Below are 20660 nucleotides of genomic sequence, written 5' to 3' on the forward strand. Positions count from 1 at the left end.
ACCTGTCGAGACAGCACCGCTGGCCAAAGCTAAAGAGAGCAGAGACAGCAGCTGACAGTGATTTGGTGCTATTAACAGGCAGGATCAATAAGAAGATAAGAGTGTTGTTCCTGAAGGATTTAAAGGGATGACAAAAAAAATCCACTAATAAAATCTTATGATTAATTCTGTCATGGAAGAACAAATTCGGTGGTCCGGTCCACCAGTCAGCTTTAGCAAAAATGAATGGGTAAAAGATATCCAAATCTAACCATGCAGAACACAGCAAATGGTTTGTGAAGCAGGAAGGCTTTTCATTTTGTTTTCATAGTTGTCCTCTGAGAACGGTATGCACACATACGCCACAAAAACCCTGCTGGAATGAAAACCTGGAGCTTAATTAGTTCAAGAGATCTACAACCCCGATTCCAAAAAAGCTGGGACGCTGTGTGAAAAGTCAGTAAAAACAGCGCAGTCATTTGCAAAAGAACTGTGTTTACTGACAACCGTTTTATAAAGTGTTACTGAGCACATGCAGTAATCTTCTTCATACAATCATGTGTTCACAAAGCGTTGAACCTCGCTCCATCCTCGCTTGTGAACGACTGAGTCTTTCCAGGATGCCCCTTTCATACCCAATCATGATACTATCACCTGTTACCAATCAACCTGTTTACCTGTGGAATGATCCAAACAGGTGTTTTTGGAGGGTTCCACATCTTTCCCAGTCTCTTGTTGCTCCTGTCCCAACTTGTTTCAAATTCAGAATAAGCAGATATTTCTAAATTCAATGAAGCTGATGAGGTAAAACATTAAATATATTGTCTTTGTATTGTTTTCAGTTAAGTGTATGTCAGCAAATGATCACATTCTGTTTTACTTCTTTACACATCATTACAACTTCTTTGGAATCGGGGTTGGAAAAGAAATGATGAGCAGTGTCTTCCAGCATGGCTAACATCGCGCAGTAATTTTGTCAGTGAGAAAAGACCACCACTTACAACGTTGTCTTCATATTTGTTATTTATTCTATTTATTCTAGGTACAGACTGAGTGACAGGGAAAGCTCCTAGTTTTGTGCCACACACATTTTTCCAAAAATACGCTCTAAGCAACACTGACATCACTGTTCCCCGAGGCAGCTGAAGCCATGGGAAACCCCCCACTGATGCCAACCATCTCACGCTCTTCGCAAGAACACGTGATCTGGTCATCGTAAAGAATTTGACTTTTAAGACTGTAGTTTGGTTATGACAGCAGATGCCCTGTAACAAGCCCTTACAACTCTATAGGTAAAGTAGAAAACATGACATATAAACGTTTTAGGTGAAGAACTACATGTCTGTTTTAAATAAAAACATTTAAACACTGTATATTTGAATGTGCAGCTCCTCTCGCCTATAGTGGAACATGCAGATCACGTTTCATTAGATCACTGCATGTCCGAGGGCACAGCCCCCTCTTTATCTCCTCAGTGTGTTCTGCTGAATTGGGTCAAAGACCACTTAAAAGACTCTCAGCGTGCAGCCAGCAGCTAACACTGACTGTGTTATTCTTTGTCAACTATTGGTCCACTTCAAACTGGACTTCTGCAGCTTTACGGGGGGGGGATGACCGACTCCAATTTAAACTTTATACATAGTTAATCAAAGTGAATGGACACCGGCTGAGTGCTGCTGTTACATGTCGAGTACTACATTCCCATCCAAATCCTCGGCTTTTCCAAGAAAAAAAACAATAATGAAAAACAAGCAACAAACAAAAAAACTAAATGTAACATACAGTTTGTAAATTTCAATAGGTCAGTTTTTGGCGAAGCAGCAGAGTATAACAAGGCTCTTAGTGCTGGAATAGTTTTTCACTTTCTTATCAGAAGAGTTGGATGACAGGATCAGAATCACTCTCATATCTGTCCAGTAAATATGCTTCAAATAGCACCACGATGCCTGGCTCTGTCCTAAGGTGACAGATTTCCACTACACATTGTGGGTTTACGGGTCCTATAAACCTTGTAAAACCACAACATGCCATAACACTGCTGTTTTTGTAGCAGTTAAACAAACAATACGTAACATGTTAACTATTGAGCTTTCGAGGTGCAGGCAGGTGGATTCTGTTGCCTCCGGACTGAGCCAGGCTGGCTGTTTCGGACTGTTTCCTGCCTTTGTGCTAAGGTAAGCTAAGCTAACCAGCTTCTGACTGTAGCTTCATATTTAGCGTACAGACACGAGAGCAGGATCAATCCTCTCATCAGCTCTCGGTGAGACAAGTGCATCTCTTCTTCTTTTTTTTTTTTTTTTTTTACAAAATATCACTGAATGAAACAGATAACATAACAGTGTAACAACAAATTCCAGCAAATTGCATTAAACATGAGAAATGCAGAATTTCTTTGCATACATGCGGAAACCTTGACAATCCAAGTGTCTGACTTAAACTGAGAGTTTGCTCAGTCCTTTGCATAAATCCTTAATATACTGTGGGCACATGAAACATAACATACTAACTTCAAGAAAGCTAAGTAAAAAACATACTTAAAAAAGTGTTATTATCATGCTTTGTACTTACGGCGCACGCTCTTAGACTCTCATCTGATAGAACCAGTATCACAAATACAAAGTTTTTAAGTTTTCTTTTTAGCTTTTCATATATTTTTCTCATTATTTTCATTTTTGGCTGCTCAGTCCTCAAGGCCGTGACAGGTAGTCCAGCTTTTAGCCACTGCAGACACTTTCACAGCAGGCAACACTGTCTGTCCACACTGTCTGGCTCTCAGGCTGTAAGAACTGGATTTCACACACACTTAACCTCCCGAAAACACACTCACCCATCTATGTACACAGACAAAGACATATCCAAATTAAATACATACACCACCGCAGGATTATTCATGAGATTAAAAGCTCTCTTTTCTCTAAAATATGTACAACTCATGTATGTGACTGAGTCTTGATGGGATCTCTCGACTTGGTTATCATGTGAAGAATGTAATTTTACTCTGGTGGTTGTAAGGGTGGGGCCACATCAGTGCCTAAACATGCTGGTTTCCATCTGCAAGCACACACACATGCAGGGAAAGAGGTGGAGACAGAGAGAACAGAGACGCACAGGGAGAACATTTTAAACCTCGTGATATGAATTCTGCTCATTTTGGCCCCACTGAGCCCTCAAATCTGAATCCAAGCGGATGCCGAAGCAAGTCGTACCTCTCAGGCTCTGCGGCGCCGTTCCACTCGTCCACCACGCTCACTCGATAACTTGCATCGACCTGTGCGCCGCTGTGGTGTTGTCGTTGACAAGGAGCGATTTGCTGATCCCCAGCTGCGGATCAGAGCGTTCAGAAGAAATCGGTTAAGGGTGTCGCATGGATCCGAGCGCAGGCACACACACACATACAACGCGCCCTCAGTCTAATTGTGAGAGGAAATGCACTGTGTCAGCAACTTAGAGGAGCCTCAGGCGTGCCATGGCAATGTTTTTGTGTTGTGTTTTCACACATAAGCACACAAGTCAAGAAAATCTTTCATTATTCTGCCTATCTTCCACCCTGTCCACCTCTGACTCTTTCTGTTTTGACCTCTTCTCTATCTCACGTCTATTTTACGTGCATTACTTAACCCATAATAGACGGTGAGCACTGGGAACCAGTCTGCCGGGATTCCAATGTGACTGTTTCTGTATTCACTGAATTCTTGGGTGGGGCAGGAGGGAAGGGAAAGTGACTGTGTGAGCCAGAGGAGTAATAATAAATCCATTTCAGCTGGGCCCTCCCACTGCGCATGCAAGGCGGTGGGCTGTGCTCAGCTTTAATTTGATACACGGACACAATAGGCTCGTGCTGAGTCTGCCTTCGCTCATGCTGTTTGCATTTCAGTTCTGCCTAATTTACCTTTTTCACAACACCTTGCAAGTTCTTGTCGTTCCACAAGCTGTAGAGCAGCAAGGAAGCTGCTTTGCTGCCTTTGGGGAAAGACCTAGGAGAGAAGTTGGGGCAGAGGTTATTCAGGAAGAGCAAACAACAAACAAACAGCACGCAAGCATGAAAGGATTGTAAGAAAAAGAAGCAATTTAGACACTGAACTACTGGTATCGTGAAGCAATTTCGCTTGCAGCGCTGAAAGACAAAACACCTTTCCAGATACAATTTTCTGATCGCTCTGGATAACCACAGAACATGCTGACATCCAGAGGAACGGGAAGGTTGTTTCTGAACACCAGGTGCTGCTGTTGATATTCTAAATATTGTTTTCTTCAGTGGTGTTTGCACCACAAACAATAGTCCATTGACTGTCATTGCATTGTTGCCTTGCAAGGCAGCTGGATTCGCAAGATCACACCAGGATCCATCTCGCCAGGCTTCAAGCTATGCGGTTGTGGTTTGGACCAATAAGCGTCCTATGAGGAACTACTGGCAGCTACGTGGGCGTGGTTTAGATGTGACGTCAGCGCGACTGTTTGTTCAAAAACAACAACGGCGGCTCCTAAAGAGGTTAGCGTAGATGCTGCTATGGCAGATATGTCAGAACTGGAGAGCGTTTTTTTTTGAAAGAACAGAAGAGTTTTCTCAAAGGAAAACATGAGACAGTGACAGACAGACATGTGGGTGGCCCAGATCGTTCTGTGTCGCCATGCAAAACAAAACGGGCAGATAAATCGAGGGCTTAGTTTATTTGTATATCGCCTTTCAAACAGAGAAGTAGCTGAAAGTGCTTCCCACACAGTCATAAGTTTGACAGCTGAATCTCTCACCCAGACGGGTAAATAAAAACTAACCCATTCTCACTCAGGTCCGCCAGGGATGACACCAGTTCAGTGCTCATGACCTTCTTGCTGATCTCAGTGTCGGCCAACATCAGAGTCCGCACTGTGCTGCAAGCTGTCGCTATAGTCTCGTCGGAGTTTCCCATCTCCCGGGGGTTAGCGAGGAGGCCGGTGAGCTCAGGCAACATCTGCTTTGCTACAGAGAAGACGTGGGAAACAGACGGTACGTCAGCTTTAAGTGGACTCTCCACATTTATGCATCTGCAACACTGCTGCCTGCACACACAGACAAGCCGCGCTTTTCCTTACCCATGGAGGTCTGCAAGCTGCTGCTCCGAGACATGTTACCCAGCAGGGACATGGCAGTCTTCTGCAGGCTGCGGTTAGGAGACTTTAAAAGAGGGGTCATGTGCGCCAGAGCCCCCAACTTCTGAGCCAGAATCTGGCTCATGACACTGGACCCCTGGAAGAGATGCAAACACACGATAACATTAGAGCATATTTGCATTGTGATACCAAATCCAGCTTTGCGTGCCTCTTTCTTTCTCTAATAACCTCTGAATCCCTGCAGATAAAACTCCACCCCTTCACACAAAAGCAGTCAGTTCTTTGTTTAACTGTGTTGTTGAGTCATTGCCTCTTTGTCTCTAGTGCTTTTTTTTCTTTCTTAAATCAACCTGAGCTCATCCATTAAAACCACACACAAATGCTAAGCCTGATAATTATCTTCTTTGCACTCACCAGGCCCTTGCTGGCAGTGAGGTTCTGCAGGGCACCACAGGAGGCTTCTAGGGTGGCATCTTTCTGGGACGAGCCCAGCAGAGACAGGTAGGTCTGCATAGCTGTGGGGTGGCACAACCACTTCACGCCGGATGGGACACTGTCCTCTAGCATTCCTCGAGCAGTGTCATAAGAAAACTGAGGAGAGAGGATGAGAAAGAGATGAGGGGCTTCTGTCATGATTTAGCCAACAAACAGGCATAGCGATGTCGTGTTTGATGCCCACCTCCTTTTGAGCCTTGCTGCTCTTGGGGCTGAAACATCCAATTGTGGGGCTTTTCCTCCCATTTTGGCCCTCTGTCTTAGGCTGGAACATGCTGAAGCACTCAGGGTACTCGGTCTCCAGCTGGTAGGTCAAGTTGTGGAGGATGCATACGCAGTTCTCCACAGACTAGAGCATAGCAGAGGATATTAACTGCACTGTTAATTCATCCTCACATCGCCATTTTCACAAATAGTACATTCGAGGTCTCACAACCCCGATTCCAAAAAACCTGGGATGCTGTTTAAAACATAAATAAAAACAGAAAGCAGTAATTTGCAAACTGTGTTTACCGACCCCTGAGCCCATGCAGTAACATCCTTTATACAGTCATGTGCTCACAAAGTGGTGAACCTCGCTCCATCCTCGCTTGTGAATGACTGAGCCTTTCCAGGATGCTCCTTTCATACCCAATCATGATATTATTACCTGTTACCATCAACCTGTTTACCTGTGGAATGTTCCAAACAGGTGTTTTTGGAGCGTTCCATAACTTTTCCAGTCTTTGGTTGCTCCTGTCCCAACTAATTCCAGCTGCCAGTGTGTATGAAGAGGGATTTCAGCAATAGGACATGAAAATACGATTCTTGTTTGCAGTTTCCTCAATGCAAAATTAAAATGGCACACCATGCACTTGTCATTCCCTGCTGCTACATGATAAATGAAGCCCCCAGTTGTGGTTAACTGTCCTCCATCTGGATTTTAAAGAAACTACTTTCTGGGTTTACTCTCAGTTAAACTCACAGCCTATGAAATCATTTTATCACGTAATCATGACCAGTGGACAAAAATATAAGAAGAACACCAAGGTTGACAAATACTGGAGGTCCATTTGTCCAGCCCACAAAGGTAATAAAGTAAATTTTCTTTTATTCTCTGTAACTTGTGGTTCATATTCCCAATCATTACACCAGCATGCATCAAAGTCTTAAGCAAATGTGAGCTAGTATGTTCAATCAGGAAGTAGATGAATTGTTCTAGAAACACAACCGAAACTTGCTCACCAAAAAAAAATAAGTTTAAGTAAAACTTCTTCACTGGGTTAATGAGCCTCGATTAACAACATAAATGATCCGTAAACAGAATGCAATGATGAAAACACACATTAAGCCTCATACATGTCATGTGCAACATTACAGCATCAACATGCAGAAAGCAAAGCAACTGCCTTCTTCCATAACCAAAGGGATTCCATCTACAGTTCACCGTAGAGAGCTGACACAAAATATATTCTCTCTGTCGCTCACACACAACCAAACAACACTAGTCATACTCGACCGCTTCAATAAAAGAAGCCTGTGCAGACACCGTACGAGCACAGACGTGGAATTACGCACACATCCACACCCAAAACTTCCACAAATGACCGGGTAGTCATACAACCTGCTAAATATATAAACATGCTGACCCCGCCTGCAGTATTTACCTGCTTTTACTTGTGTGTGCTTATGGATATGTGTGTGTGTGTGCCTGGGAGTGTGCATACCTACACTGCAGGGGGTGTTTGAGTTTATGTATACTTTTATTGTATGTGTGTGTTCATGTGCTTGAGGATATATTTAGCATATTTAGCACACTCTGTGAAAGTGCTGTAAATGTTCTAACTATGAGTAAACTGGAGTCAGTCACCACACATTGACCCGAGCGCAGCTGTTCTTGCTGCTCACACATCCACAATTCAGCGTTAGAGGGACAATGTGGAAAAAATGTGTGGCCTGATTAACAAATAATCCTTGATTGTAAGGCCGGTAAAAATACCGAAGCTTAAAGTTTCAAAGTCTCTCTGTTAGCGCTGCAGTGACAGAAATCAACACTGCAATTAACACCAATTCCTCTTTGTAGGCCTGACAATAGGGCTGCAAGCAAAGATTATTTCCTGTGTGTTGGCAAAAAGTCCTGCTGATAGTTTACAGTGACAGCTCACCTTGTCGTCAGGGTTTTCCTCTGCCACACAGGACTGGACGTAACTCATGAGGGAGTCGATGAGGCCGCGGCAATCTCTCATCGCCTGCCTCTCCTTCTGCTGGGCGCAGCTCAGGTTCCTGCACACATTTCAGTCATTCATTTAAATCTGTGTCTAGAACGTGATAACAGACACAGAACTGTGAATGCCTCAGCGTGCACCATCACACCCTGTTAGCAAACGTGGTCGCAGTGATTAGGCACAAGGCTGCAGGAGTTGCAATGATAAATATTATTTCATGCACATTTACATTTGAGTTTGATTGATCTCATTGAGGATGTAATCGTTTAATGTAGGTGAAAAATGTAAACGTGAAGCATGAATATCAGAGCACGGTAATAACTAATACATTTAATTGAACAGAGCAATGTTCTGACAAGCGCTACAAATAACGATTAATTTCAGTATCGATTCATCTGTCAGTCATTTTTTGAATAATCAATTAACTGTTTCATCCATCAAAAGTCAGAAAACACTGAAAAATGTCCATCACATTTTCCCTGAGTCCTAGGTGACGTCTTCAAATGTGTGGTCCGACCAAACGGTCCAAAACCCAAATATATTGAGTTAACAGTGATATAAAACAGAGAAAACCAGCAAATCCTCACACCAGAGAAGCTGGAAGCTGAGAACGTTTCTGGCAATCGACTCACGGATGAATTGATCTATCACTGACACCAAAAAGCCTTGAGCAGTTCTCTATTTAATGAAAATTATTGGGAACCATCAGCAAGCATGCAGGTCTTCTGCCTGATCTGCATGAATGAAATGTTCTCACCTCAGGCACCCTGTGGCGCTGTAGAAGACATCAGGGTGTATGTTGTTGTTGGCGCTGCTGTCTGACCAGCAGGTGAATGGCACCACCACATTCTCAGTCAGGGCCGGCAGTGCTGTAGCTATGAGCTCCCCCTTCAGCTCATCGGCAGAGGACAGGTTCCATAGCAGGCCTTTATATGGTAAGAAGTTATAAGCATTAGTGTTGGGGATAAGGCTCGTGCTACCCAATATTTTGAGGTCCTGTCTCAAAAAAATTGTCCTACCAGTGATTTGTTTCTGGGTCTCGGTAGAATCTGTCTCCTTTAGTAGCTGCAGTGCTTTCGCAATACCGCCACAGTGCTGAACCTCCAGCTTGTTCTCCTGGTGCTTGAACACCAGGTTCCTTAGAGCCCCAGCAGCAGCCTGGCTCACCCCGGGGTTGGGGCTCCGCAGCAGGCTCACCAGAGTGGGGATACCCCCTAGCTGTAACACCTGTAACACACGAAGCAGGAGCAGGTGTTAAAGCTTTAAAAGGCGTGGATTGACTGCGCTATAAGTAGTTACAAACAGACCGAGCAGCCAAGTGCGATGATAAATGCATTCTCCTCCCTTTCCCTCAAGGCAGGTTACACAAAGGTCTTCACAGAGCGCACCAACAGCTGTAGAACCACGGCAAGACAATCCTCACACATATGTGATGCAAAAATACACAACGCTGCAGTGCATGTGTGTCATGTTGGGAGGGTGGGTCTGCACATGTTAAAGCAGAAGCAGCGCATCAGTGCGCCAGCGCTTGCACTGACCTCCTGTTTAGCATGCTCCTCTTTAAAGGTGGCGTGCTGGATGAAGGTGGCTCCACACTGCTGGTAATTCTCTTCAGGGTGAGACAGGTACTCCACAGCCTCCTTTAGGGTCAGGTCTGGCATGGTCATCACACTGTTCACCCTGCAGCAACATGCACAGGAATGTAAGAGGGGGTTGGAGAGGAGTTATGATTCCAGGAGTTCAGTGAGTACGACTGAGGACGACTGCACTGCTTCTACCAACAAAATGAACTGCATGAAAAAAATGACTTTTACCACATACTGGACTACATTAATATGCCTACAAAATGTGCCAGTCTCATCCTGTACAAGCACAATGCTGCCCATGTGTTATTGCTGAGAATATCAGTGGAAGGCATGGAGCCAGGTGAACTCACGCTGATTGCTGCTCTGACTTGGATATTTTGATGGTACCCATCCTGCCATCGGTTTGAGACTGGATAGAGGGCGGCTGGATGAAGCGTGTCTGGCTGTTGGTCATCTGCGAGCCGTTGGTCATAGAATAGACGCTGTGTCTATTCACTCGACTCTGCAGGCTCTGCTGGCTTTGGACAGTCTGCCCTCTGGCTCTCTAAAAAGCAATTAACAATGCTTAAACAGTATGGTGCTGTGGAGTACTTCCACTTTGGTACCCTGCAAACTACATGACAATGTGTGGTTACTTCGGTGACAGTGCAATTTAGCATGAAAATAACTGATCACCATAATAGGTGCAGGTGCAGGTGCAGGAGAAAACGGAACAGCCAAGGCGGGGTCACTGCGACTGGGTTTCAGCCCGTTGGGACTCTTGGGCCAGGTGGATGCGCTGATTTGAGATTCCCACATGCCTGAGGCGCTGGTGTGTCTCCCTCCCGTGGTTCTACTGGATAGAGTGCGACTCTTCTGACCAATAAACTATAAAGAAAGAAACTATGGATCAGGGGGTTTACTTACATTCAGCATTTTATTCATATCAGATTGAAAAACACTCACAGGACATATTAAAAGAAGTCCATGCTAGCTTGTTGTGGAAAACTGTGTGACAAAATGACAAAACCGAACAGAAACACCATTATCTGCTGAACCGTGGCATCACCTTAACGCTCCTCTCTGTTGCAACAGCCCAGGTCTCATAAAAGAAACTAGGGAAGCGACTTTCCACAAGAACAGTTTCCAAAGAAAGCTGCTGTAAACCAAGACAGAGGAATGTGGCCTGACATAAAACCAGCATACCTCCTCTTTCCCTCCTTTTCTTCAGTTTTTGCTAAAGGCAACAGAACGCACCGAACAATCACACACACCGAAGTAACACAATATCTGTCACTGGAGACCGACTCAGGCAGCCGTGATGTCAGACCGCTGGTGCAGCGGAGCAGTTTCTCATAGAGGATCTTTGTGTGTGCAAGTCTGACACAGCACCCGCTAAACCTGTCTTCACAATCCTGATGTCAATAAATCGCATAATGTCACGTAATTACCTGCTGTTTATGTATCAATTGGATTATTTGGCTTTGCCTGTGTGTGTTTGTGTGTGTGTGTGTGTGTGTGTACAAAACACATTCAGTCTGTGCCACAAAGAAACCATGGAAGAAACCTGTCATAGCCTGAGCAAAATGACAGAACATGTCTTGCGCGTGCTTTAATGATAAGTCATCAACACAGTTGAACCTTTGTCTCTCATTGGCTTGTTTGAAAAATGACAACAGAGGAACTTTCTCTTCTGTCTTCAGTGGTGGAATATAACTAGGTACATTTACTCAAGTACTGTACTTATCGGAGGTGCATGTATTTTACTTGAGTATTTCTATTTAATGCTACTTTAAACTTGTAATTCACTACATCTTAGAGGCACACATTGTACTTTCTACTCCTCTATATTTGTCTGACAACTTAACTTACTCTTCAGATCACAATCACACCCTTCCTGTCCAGTGAGGATCATGCATCTCCAAAAGTGACTTTGAATAAGACTTTTTCTGATCAGCTGAAGGATTAAGCGTTCCTTTATGGGTTGAGAAAATCCTCCTACTTATTGAGCTGATTTCAAAAGCCTCCTGGATCAGCTGGAAAATGCATCGTCACACAGCTGAAAACAGGCCGTTTTTCTGAGCTCATGAAAAGTCCACGTTCTAGAGATATGTGGTTCTCACAGGACAGCAACACTACAAACATAATGATGATGTTATAGAATATGACGCTGTAGATTAAACTACACAACAGTACATAAGGTAGCTAAAATGAGCTCAACCTTAAACATCTACAGCAGTAAAATGCAACATACACGTTAATGCAGGAGCACGTCTAAAACGTCAGATATGACAGTAAAACACTGACAGGAAGCATTTCACAGCACATGAGTACTTTTGAATACTTTAAGTACACTTTGCTGATAAATGATGATTTGAAAAGGACTTTTACTCGTGGTGGAGTATTTTCACAGTGTGGTATTAATACTTTTACTTAAGTAAAAGATCTGAATACTTGTTCCACCACTGCCTGTCTTTGAACCCGCTGAGTGTAAGTGAGGAGGAAAGTGTGCACCGCTGAGACAACATAAGGAAAAAGTTTCCCTTTCTTGTCACCCAAAGATCACAAACATCACACCTTCAGAACTCACAACAATTTTCTCACGATTAATCACTGAAGCTGACGTGCTGACGTTTTGATTTGAGGAATTTCGAAGGAAGGGATCCTGCTTGTGGTGAAGCAGGTGACATGCACGCACGCACACACGCACGCACACGCAGTATGTCCTGTGTATCGACTCTCTTTCCTGTTTCAAACCAGACTGGTTGCTCAGTTGCCAGCTGTACGTCAGCTCTGCTACTTAGCATCAAAAGCAGGATGCAGGAGGAATCTGTCAGCAACGTGTTTGATAAGAACCAACAGAGTGTTTACTCTCAAGGTGCTGCACGCTGCCTTCATTTGGGTCCAGCCTGACCGAGCCACTGCGGCCTTCCTTCACGCCTGACGTAACGTCCTAATGACGTGCAAAGTAATGTATGATCAAGTACGAACCGAGGTCTGCAACTTTGAACTGCAACACTGCATAATACGGCTGGATCGGCTGTGTTTCTGACTTTCGGTTTGTGTTTCCAGTCATGGGGCTCTGCTGCTCTGTCGGTCAGATAAACTGTCAGTCACACTCTGCCTGGAAATCTGAATTCAGGGAAATTAGGTGGCCCATGACACCGACTAAATGATGCAATGTGAACTGCTTTCACGGTTTATGAAGCGTCTCCATGCTGAAGCTTTCATCGTTCGCTCAGTGAAGTTAGACATTACTTCAACATGTCTGGTTGTGTCACTCCATTGTGCACAATGGAGTCTTTCATGGTATTATGGCATTTTCAGAAGATACACATTCATTGTTCAAGTATCTAACTGACAGACTTTCCCATCTGGTTATTTTATCTGGTTTCTCAATTGGATGTCAATTAAATTTACTGTGATAAAGTAACATTTACTGTAATACTGCCACTGCTCCTGCCAAGTATACGTTCTCATAACTCACAACCAACACACCACACCAACACAACTAACCAAAAGTCAAGAAATATGAGAAATGCTTCAACTTTATATATATAAGAATCTATACTTTTATTCAATACAGCAGTTTACAGCATACTAAGACTGAAATTGTGATGACTAATTCTGCAAGGCACGTTTTACCAGGCAGCCATAAATATTAATTCTAGTTGTGGAATTTAGGTAAGGAGCCCGTTAGCTCAACCACAGAATCAGAAGCAAAAGAAAAAACAAAAACCCAATGTGACAGAGCTGTATTTCATGATGCGATGATTATGAGCCTTCACCAACAAGAGCACATCAACACACTCCCGAGACATGCCTCAACTCCCTGTCAGTAGGTCAGAACAGGCAAACCCAGAGCACACACACACACACACACACAGAGCACACACACACACACACACACACACACACACTGATGAAATCAACATTACTCCTCTGTGGAATTTGAATTAGTCCAGTATTGCATTGCAGCATTGAACTCACCCTGACTCTTAGTGATGACACCACATATTGAGAATGACATTCAACATTTATCCATTTACAAAGGAAATCACACACACACGCCCTTAACTGTTGATTATACTCAATAAAACCAACAAAACATGATTTCATGCTACCCACACACAGCACTCCCTTGGATGCAATTAAAGGTAATTAAATATAACCATCGAACTGGTTCAGGTTGGTGCTGAGGCAGGACACCAGCCCATTCTGTGTGGTTACAAAATTAAAGGCTGATTGCGTCACTGGCAGAGCCCTGAGTCAGATTAGACGATCCATGCCACTCTCATGTCTGTCCTGTCGATATGAAGCTGGAGCCAGCAGACGGTTAGCTTAGCGTGGCTCTGTCGAAGTTAACAACAGCTGCCTGCCAGCACCTCTGGGTTATGCACCAGGCTGCAGGACAGAGCCACGCTAGCTGTTTCCCTGTTTTCAATCAATCAATCAAGTGGCTGGATAAACCTAAAACCCTAAAACTGACCAGCAGTAATCTAGTCTGTGACAGGGCATAATGGTTTGTTCTCTAATGATCTGTGCAACAACAAAAGGGGCTGTTAATGAGAGAAACAATTACCGTTTTGTTGTAGCCTGCTGACATTGTGGAGCTGACGCGGCTTAAGGTGCCATTTGCTTTGGATGGAGCGAACTTGAAGGTTCCAAACTCATATGTTGTCAAAGTCTTGGGGCTCAGGCCTGTTGAAAGAGGAGACGTTATGAAAACTGAAATAAGAGGGAGGGAAGAAGAACGTCAGACAGCCAGACAGACAGAATAAATCCAGGGATGACCTCTTTTACCCAAAAGATGTTGCAAGGGGCAGATTTACAAATGAATGAATGTCATCATTGTGGTAATGACACGGAGGATAAGGCCTGCAAAGAGCATGAAACACGCCGGCTGGACAGCATGAGGGCAGTCTTCAGGGCTCCACCACACTCCACCACACTGCTCAGAACATGTGTTTCACTCGCTATTCATTATTAGAAGAGGTATTTCATTATTTATATTATAAAAGATATGAAAACAAAGATTTGGAAATCAATCACAGTGGAATCAATAGCAGAATCCACAGATACAGTTACTTATACAGTTATGTAGGTACATGTATAAAAGTGAAATTAAAAGGTGGAGATGTCCTGGCCACATTTGAGCAAATCTGCAGAGCCCGAAGGAGTCCCTTTATCTAATAGTGTGCACAGGCGTTTCTTCATTTATTTATTAAAACACAGTTTCATTTACTGATTTTACATTTTGCAAAATGTTTGATTGAGTGTGTCCTTAGTCTCTGATTAGGTATCAGTGATTGAGATGGTTACTGACTTGAGCTTTGTTGTAAATAACATCATTCACTTGTGAAGTATCGTATCAATCACTGTTTCGTTGTTTAATCAGTCAAGTATTGAATGGCTACTAATCCTTTAACCAGACAGAAAGACAGACGTGACATGCATTACACAGAGGGAAGTTCAGTCTTTACACTTCACCGGCATGTTTCGTTACCTTTGTCTGTCTGCCTTGTTAGATGATTCATGGAGTTTCATATATTGTGCCAAATATAAGGCTGTGACTACACAATTATCAGATTACGGTTGTGAAAACAATGGACTACTCATCAGCACTAACATATGAGAAGTCCATGCAGGCAAGAATTCTTCCAAAGGGACTAAAGGATCATCTCGATGAATAGAAACGCCTTAAAGGGTCAGTTCAAATCAAAAAAACACTAGAGATCAGATTGTTTTAACTGCATGTGGTTTTACATTTCACAATATCTGCTGCCACTCCAATACAAGGTTCAAAAACCCTCACTGTGGACAGTTTATATGGTCGATTTCTGCAGAAAGCAGGTCCAGTTGTATTGCATGAGCAATCTCTTCTTGTAGGTCTATTTGCCAGTTGAGCACAACATTTTGTTTGCTCCATCTCTAATAGTCTGAGTTTCAGGAATAAAAATTCCATCACCTCCAGTGTGATGAGGCAGCGGCAGAAGTATCACATGCTACCATCTCAAAACATTAGCACATAAAATCACAGCTATCTGCACGGCTTGAGAGGACTCGGGGTCAGTGAGAATACAAGCCTTTATGCAATTTGGTTGATCTTCTCCATTAAACATAATCTCCAGTGGTGAGGGTCCAAATAGTATTGGATTTTCATCTTTGTTGCTCTAACACTATCACTGAAACGGCCTCTTTTGGACAAACCAGAAACTTAAATACCGCTATACCGTATGTGTCTCATGAGCAGCTGCAGACTGATTGATGGGTCCACCATCCTGCTCTATAAGTATTGGTATCAGCCATTGAAAAACCCCGGTCAACCACAACTCGTGAGCACTGATAAACTTCTCCTATTACAAATTTGGCCCCGGTATTAAGGTTAAGCATCCTGGTAGCCTCGGGGTTGTGTGCAACTCTAACCTTGTAGTCGTATTTCTCATCATTCAGTGTTTGTCTACTGTTTTATGTGTTTTGCAGACATTTGCCCCGGGCAAAGTAGTGGTCTCCATTTTACTTTTAGAAGCATAGTTTTCTTTTTAGACCACAGACTTTCTCTTAAATAATGACGTAAATTTCAGTTTTCTCTTCTTGAATCAATGTTCTTGGTTTGCCTGCACGCCTCTCATATGGGCTAAATTACAATCATTTCATGAAGGCTTTAAAACTTTGAAACTTTAAAAAGTCCAGAGGTGTCCTTACCACCACAGTTTCACAATCACTAGAATCTTGAGGATGTCAGTAAAACAGGATAAAGATATTATAGCCTTCTTCACTGATCACTAATCAATTCTACTGACATGTTCTTCTGTTTTCTCATAAGAACCATCTCAGCTAAACAGTAACCCCCGCACACGTTTCACAAGACACGAACATTTTGTTTCTCGGTGTTGCTGGATCTTTTTAATGCCTCTTGCAGTGGGGCCAAACACCAGAGTTGTTTTGAAAGACTAAAATGTGATTTTCTAAATGTGTGTGTGGGCTTGTGCAAGCCCACGGGCTACATTCCTGACTCACAGAGGAAAATAAAAACAGCTGTGAGACAAAAATCACTTTCTTGGTCAACTCTTACATTGTTTAATTCTTACAAAAAAAATCTATTTTACCCGTGTATATTTACCCGCTACTGTCACCTTAAAGGCGCCCTCCCACCCCCCTAAAATCATTATATAAGCCATTCCCAACGCGCATCTCGGTGTTTAACTCTCCACTCACACCACACTAGTTTACACTGGAAGCGGCAGAAATGTTTATTTCCACTATCAACCTATAAGAAATTATATTGAAGCTGTCTAATTTCCGATGGCCCCAAACGCACCAGCAGAAACAACTATCATCTCACTGGAAAGCTGTGTGGCGTTTGGTTCCCAGGAAACACAAACAAGCTCTTAAATGAGCCAAAAAGCGTTAAAGTTACATGTTAAGATGCCTGAAAGACGACATGGCAGACAACATAACGACATGTTGGTTAACGCGTTGTGCGTACTTGTTGGTGAAGGAGACAGGGAGCCGCTCTTGCCGTGTTTGGACTTGCTCCTCTTGATGGTGTGCACCTGATCGAGCACGCGCTGCTGTCCCGAGCGCAGCTTGTTGTCGGAGGGCAGCGCGAGCGACGTGTCGTCGGCGCCGATGGTGGTCATCGCGGATTTCAGCGGCTCTGGAGCCATCATCTTCCCTGCTCGGTGCCCTTCTCAGACGAATCGATGGAACCAGCGTCCAAAAGCAACAACAACAATAACACAAAGCGCAGGCACGGAGGAGAAGTGCGGCTCGACTCTGCGCAACCGACGTGCCAAGTACGCTGAAAGGCTAAATGTTCCCAGAGCCGCGGCGCTGGACTCCACCCTCGGGACCGCGCCCCGTCGAGGTGGGACCGAGGAGAGTTCAAGTGCAGGTGCGGAGTGAAGGGAGGTGCTGAGGAAGACACGCAGACAGGACGAAAAACGCGACAGCTTGTAGTTTACTGCTGTGAGGCAAACACTTTTCTCTTTGAGGGAAATATTCCGCGTAAAAACTTTACCAGGAGGAGAGTGTTGCGCCGCAGCAGTGAAGGGATGTAACTAAGTACATGTACTCCCACAGGTACTTGTACTTTACTTGAGTATTTGCATTTTATGCAGCTTTACACTTGTACTCCACTACATGTCAAATGTAAAGTAATGAGCATAGATGGAGATTTTACACACAAAACATCCACTCCAGTGATATAATATATAATAGTATAACACACATGGAGAATGCTGCATTACAAGCACTTTCAGATTTGATACTTAAAGTACGTTTTGTTGGTAACACTCAAATTTTATTTAAGCGACATTTTTAATGCAGAACTACTTGAAATGCAATATTGTTATATTGCAGTTGAGGTTACTTGAGTGTGTCCGGTTTGTTACTGACTAATCCACTGCATTGCAGAGGGAAATATTGTACTTTTACTCCTCTACATGCTCTGCAAGTCTCTCCAGATTAACACTTACGTACAAAATTTATAACAAGCTTGTAAAATGTAGCACAGGGTTACAGTATGTACACGCGTTCCGGGGCTTTATAGATAAATCAAAACTCAACAGCTGAATACTTAAATAAAACTTTTCCTTTTGACTGGCCTTCTAAAGTACTTATTGTGTTTTACTGCACTCTGAAATTCATTTGTCACCTTAAGACGAGTTGATTGAGAGTAATCCTTTAAATATAAATTATTACATTTAGGCTTACACTACATGAATGGTGGATTCAGTCAGACAACAGCAGAATATCCATGTTTTAATAGTTTTCCATTTGATGCTGCTTCTTCGTAGCTTATGTGTAACTTTGAGTGAGGTTTATCCCCCGAGCGTCACTGCTGACTTCCACTGTAAAATCTGACAGGCTAATACATTCATAGTTGTAGGCGTTACAAGCATGACAGGGTCAACGATGTCTCTCCACGTGAATCCCTTATTACTGACATCCATTTCCATCAGAGACGCCCAGACTACTGATATGCAGGTGTTTCGTGATATTGTGCATTTACAATATGGAGTCCCAACAGCTGCAAGTAACATATTACTTGAAATATATAACAAATATCTGTCAGTGATAAAAATGAACCCACTGGAAAGACCTTTTATGGTTTTGTTTATTTAATTATTAGAACTTTTTTTATTCCGTTTTGTCACCTTTTTTAAAGAATATCTGAATTATTTGACTTTACAAGAAACAAGTTAAACGTACAGAACATTTTACAATCACACCTAAAAAAAAAAAAAAAAAAGCAAGAGAAAAGCCATTGAACCAGGCCATCATGATGCCTCAGTCAGATTCCTTTGACATCAGCAGTTTTTTTTATGAACATATGTGTAAGGCACAGTCTAAACTCTCAACAGCCTCTGGGTTGGACCAGGATGGACTGCTTTTTACTATGCGAGTTGTATCTATGCAAATAGTTGAGGACAGAGGTGAGACGGGTCAGGGCATGAGCATGCTTAAGTCAAGCTGAGGAGAGAGCAAAGAAACAGGCATGAATCAGAAAGAGATGGACGTGGTGAAGGAGAGACAGGGAGGAGAGAGAAGGGAGAAGGAGGAGATAACAAGAGGACATGCTTTCTGCATAACCGGATTGTTTTGGCGGAGTTTCTGCAGGTGACATTTTCCCACCACACCCTTCGCCTCAGCGCTGCCAAGATAATAAACGAATGTGTGATGTGTCTGTCATGTGTGTGCTTATGAAAATCAGTGTGGCTGCAGAGAAACACGGCCCCAATTGGTATATCCCTACCAGAATTATTATCTGAGAGAGGAAGGAGCATGAGTCAGACATTTGTTTAATCTACTGAGTGTAAAATCATCCCAGCAGATTATAGGATCAAGACAGGGCTGTATTGTTTGATTAGTCTGATGGCTGAATGCCAGAATGAAAAAGGACAGTGCAGACATGCAGTTTTTGAGCCAGATTGATAAGATGTTTAAGTGACTAGCATGTGAAAATAAACCTCTACCTGTGCCCGTCCATGATTTAAAGTGAAATACGCCCTTGAGCAATCTGTTAACTATGTTCGCCATCTTCTCGTACTGCTGCGATGCTGGCAGGCTTATGTGGCGAGTACCACACCCAGCCTGAGGGCTTTGTGTGTGTGTCACTGTTCCACTTGCAGCTTTAGCAGCATGGACCGATAACGCTCTGACTAATGTCTGCAAACAAAAGAGCCAAAAGACAGAGTGTGAGGAAGTGAACATATGTACAGGTTGTTCATAATAACCTTTCCAACGTTACAGCCAGGACATTTGTATAAAGCCAAGTGTCGCTCCAGAGTTTTGCCACATGTTCTGCAGTTGCAGGGGGGTGAGAACAGCAACATGTTTGAGAAGCCGCTGTATATTTATTTATGCCAAAGGAAAATAGTTCTCCTTGTGCTGAAATGACCTCAAACCCAAACAAAATATCACAAAGTGAGCACTGTCACCACCACCTGAGAGGCTGGATGTTGACAGAATGTATGCAAAGTCACACCTCAATAAATCACTGTCACGTTGTATATGTGATGGCGACCATCCTTGCTTTGGAAGTTTATTGTGCAATCTATCACCTATGATTTTCAAAGTTCCTGAATAAGCATTTAGGAGGATTTAGAGGCGTACATAACGACATTTTGGCTTTAAAAGGACTGAATATTAAACTTGGATGAGGATATACGTTTGAAGTGATCTGGACTAGAGTATGTAGTGGTTGAGATGACACTCACATCTATCTAATTTATCCATCATGTAACTTCTCATATCAGTAACTTTCCAAAACACCAAGCAGACAATATTATAGTAGCACATAAATCTATATACCTTTGTATATCTGATACACCCATTATTTCTTTCCAAAATGAAGGAATCATAACATTAAAAGCGCTGTCAAAATGTATGAGTACAAGCCGTGCTCTGTACAAACAAGTGTGAATGTGATACCAATGAGGTTATGTAACTGTGACGGGAGGAGAAGTTGGAAAGAAGGTAAACGCCTTTACATGGCAAGCCCTGAACTCATCCATCCGCTTTCACAACTTCTGTAAAATTGAGGCGACAGCACCATCTAGCAGGCCAAATGAGAACTGCAACCTATGTGGCCTGAAATTTTCTGAGAATGATTAGTAAGAGTCATTGATCTGAGATAACAGAAGTCATCATAACTTTTTTGATGTCCAATTCTATGCACTTTAGTTGGATAGTTACAATTGGGACTACATGCAGAATTCCAATGAACTAGAGCATTGACAGTTAAAATGTATTTTATTGAGGATGGCCTCCTCTCTCATGCAGCTGACTAAGTGCGACTATGAAAACTCTAAAGGCTTCATGA

The 20660-nt window shown here is 43.0% G+C and overlaps 1 protein-coding gene across 1 annotated transcript; it reads right to left on the reverse strand.

Annotated features, from left to right (window-relative positions):
• Positions 1-995: 995 nt before the first annotated feature.
• LOC121612336 (plakophilin-1) lies at positions 996-17150 on the reverse strand. Its single transcript, XM_041945163.1, has 15 exons — positions 16821-17150; positions 13914-14032; positions 10028-10219; positions 9703-9896; positions 9305-9446; positions 8786-8993; positions 8524-8692; positions 7707-7824; positions 5747-5911; positions 5482-5658; positions 5050-5203; positions 4753-4936; positions 3869-3953; positions 3186-3300; positions 996-3030 (listed from the first exon to the last, which is right to left on the reverse strand). The coding sequence occupies exons 1-14, from the start codon at positions 17002-17004 to the stop codon at positions 3226-3228; spliced, it is 2166 nt and encodes a 721-aa protein (XP_041801097.1). The 5' UTR covers positions 17005-17150; the 3' UTR covers positions 996-3030; positions 3186-3225.
• Positions 17151-20660: the final 3510 nt, after the last annotated feature.

The sequence above is a fragment of the Chelmon rostratus genome, chromosome 10 (assembly GCF_017976325.1).
Source record: "Chelmon rostratus isolate fCheRos1 chromosome 10, fCheRos1.pri, whole genome shotgun sequence".
NCBI lineage: Eukaryota > Metazoa > Chordata > Actinopteri > Chaetodontiformes > Chaetodontidae > Chelmon > Chelmon rostratus.

Excerpts from the sequence above, each read along its gene's own strand:
- LOC121612336 (XM_041945163.1), bottom strand. The coding sequence starts at position 17,004 with ATGATGGCTCCAGAGCCGCTGAAATCCGCGATGACCACCATCGGCGCC. Across the intron at positions 9,447-9,702 it reads AAGTCAGAGCAGCAATCAGC|GGTGAACAGTGTGATGACCA; the intron begins GTGAGTTCACCT and ends ATGTTGCTGCAG. Across the intron at positions 8,693-8,785 it reads GACCCAGAAACAAATCACTG|GCCTGCTATGGAACCTGTCC; the intron begins GTAGGACAATTT and ends TACCATATAAAG.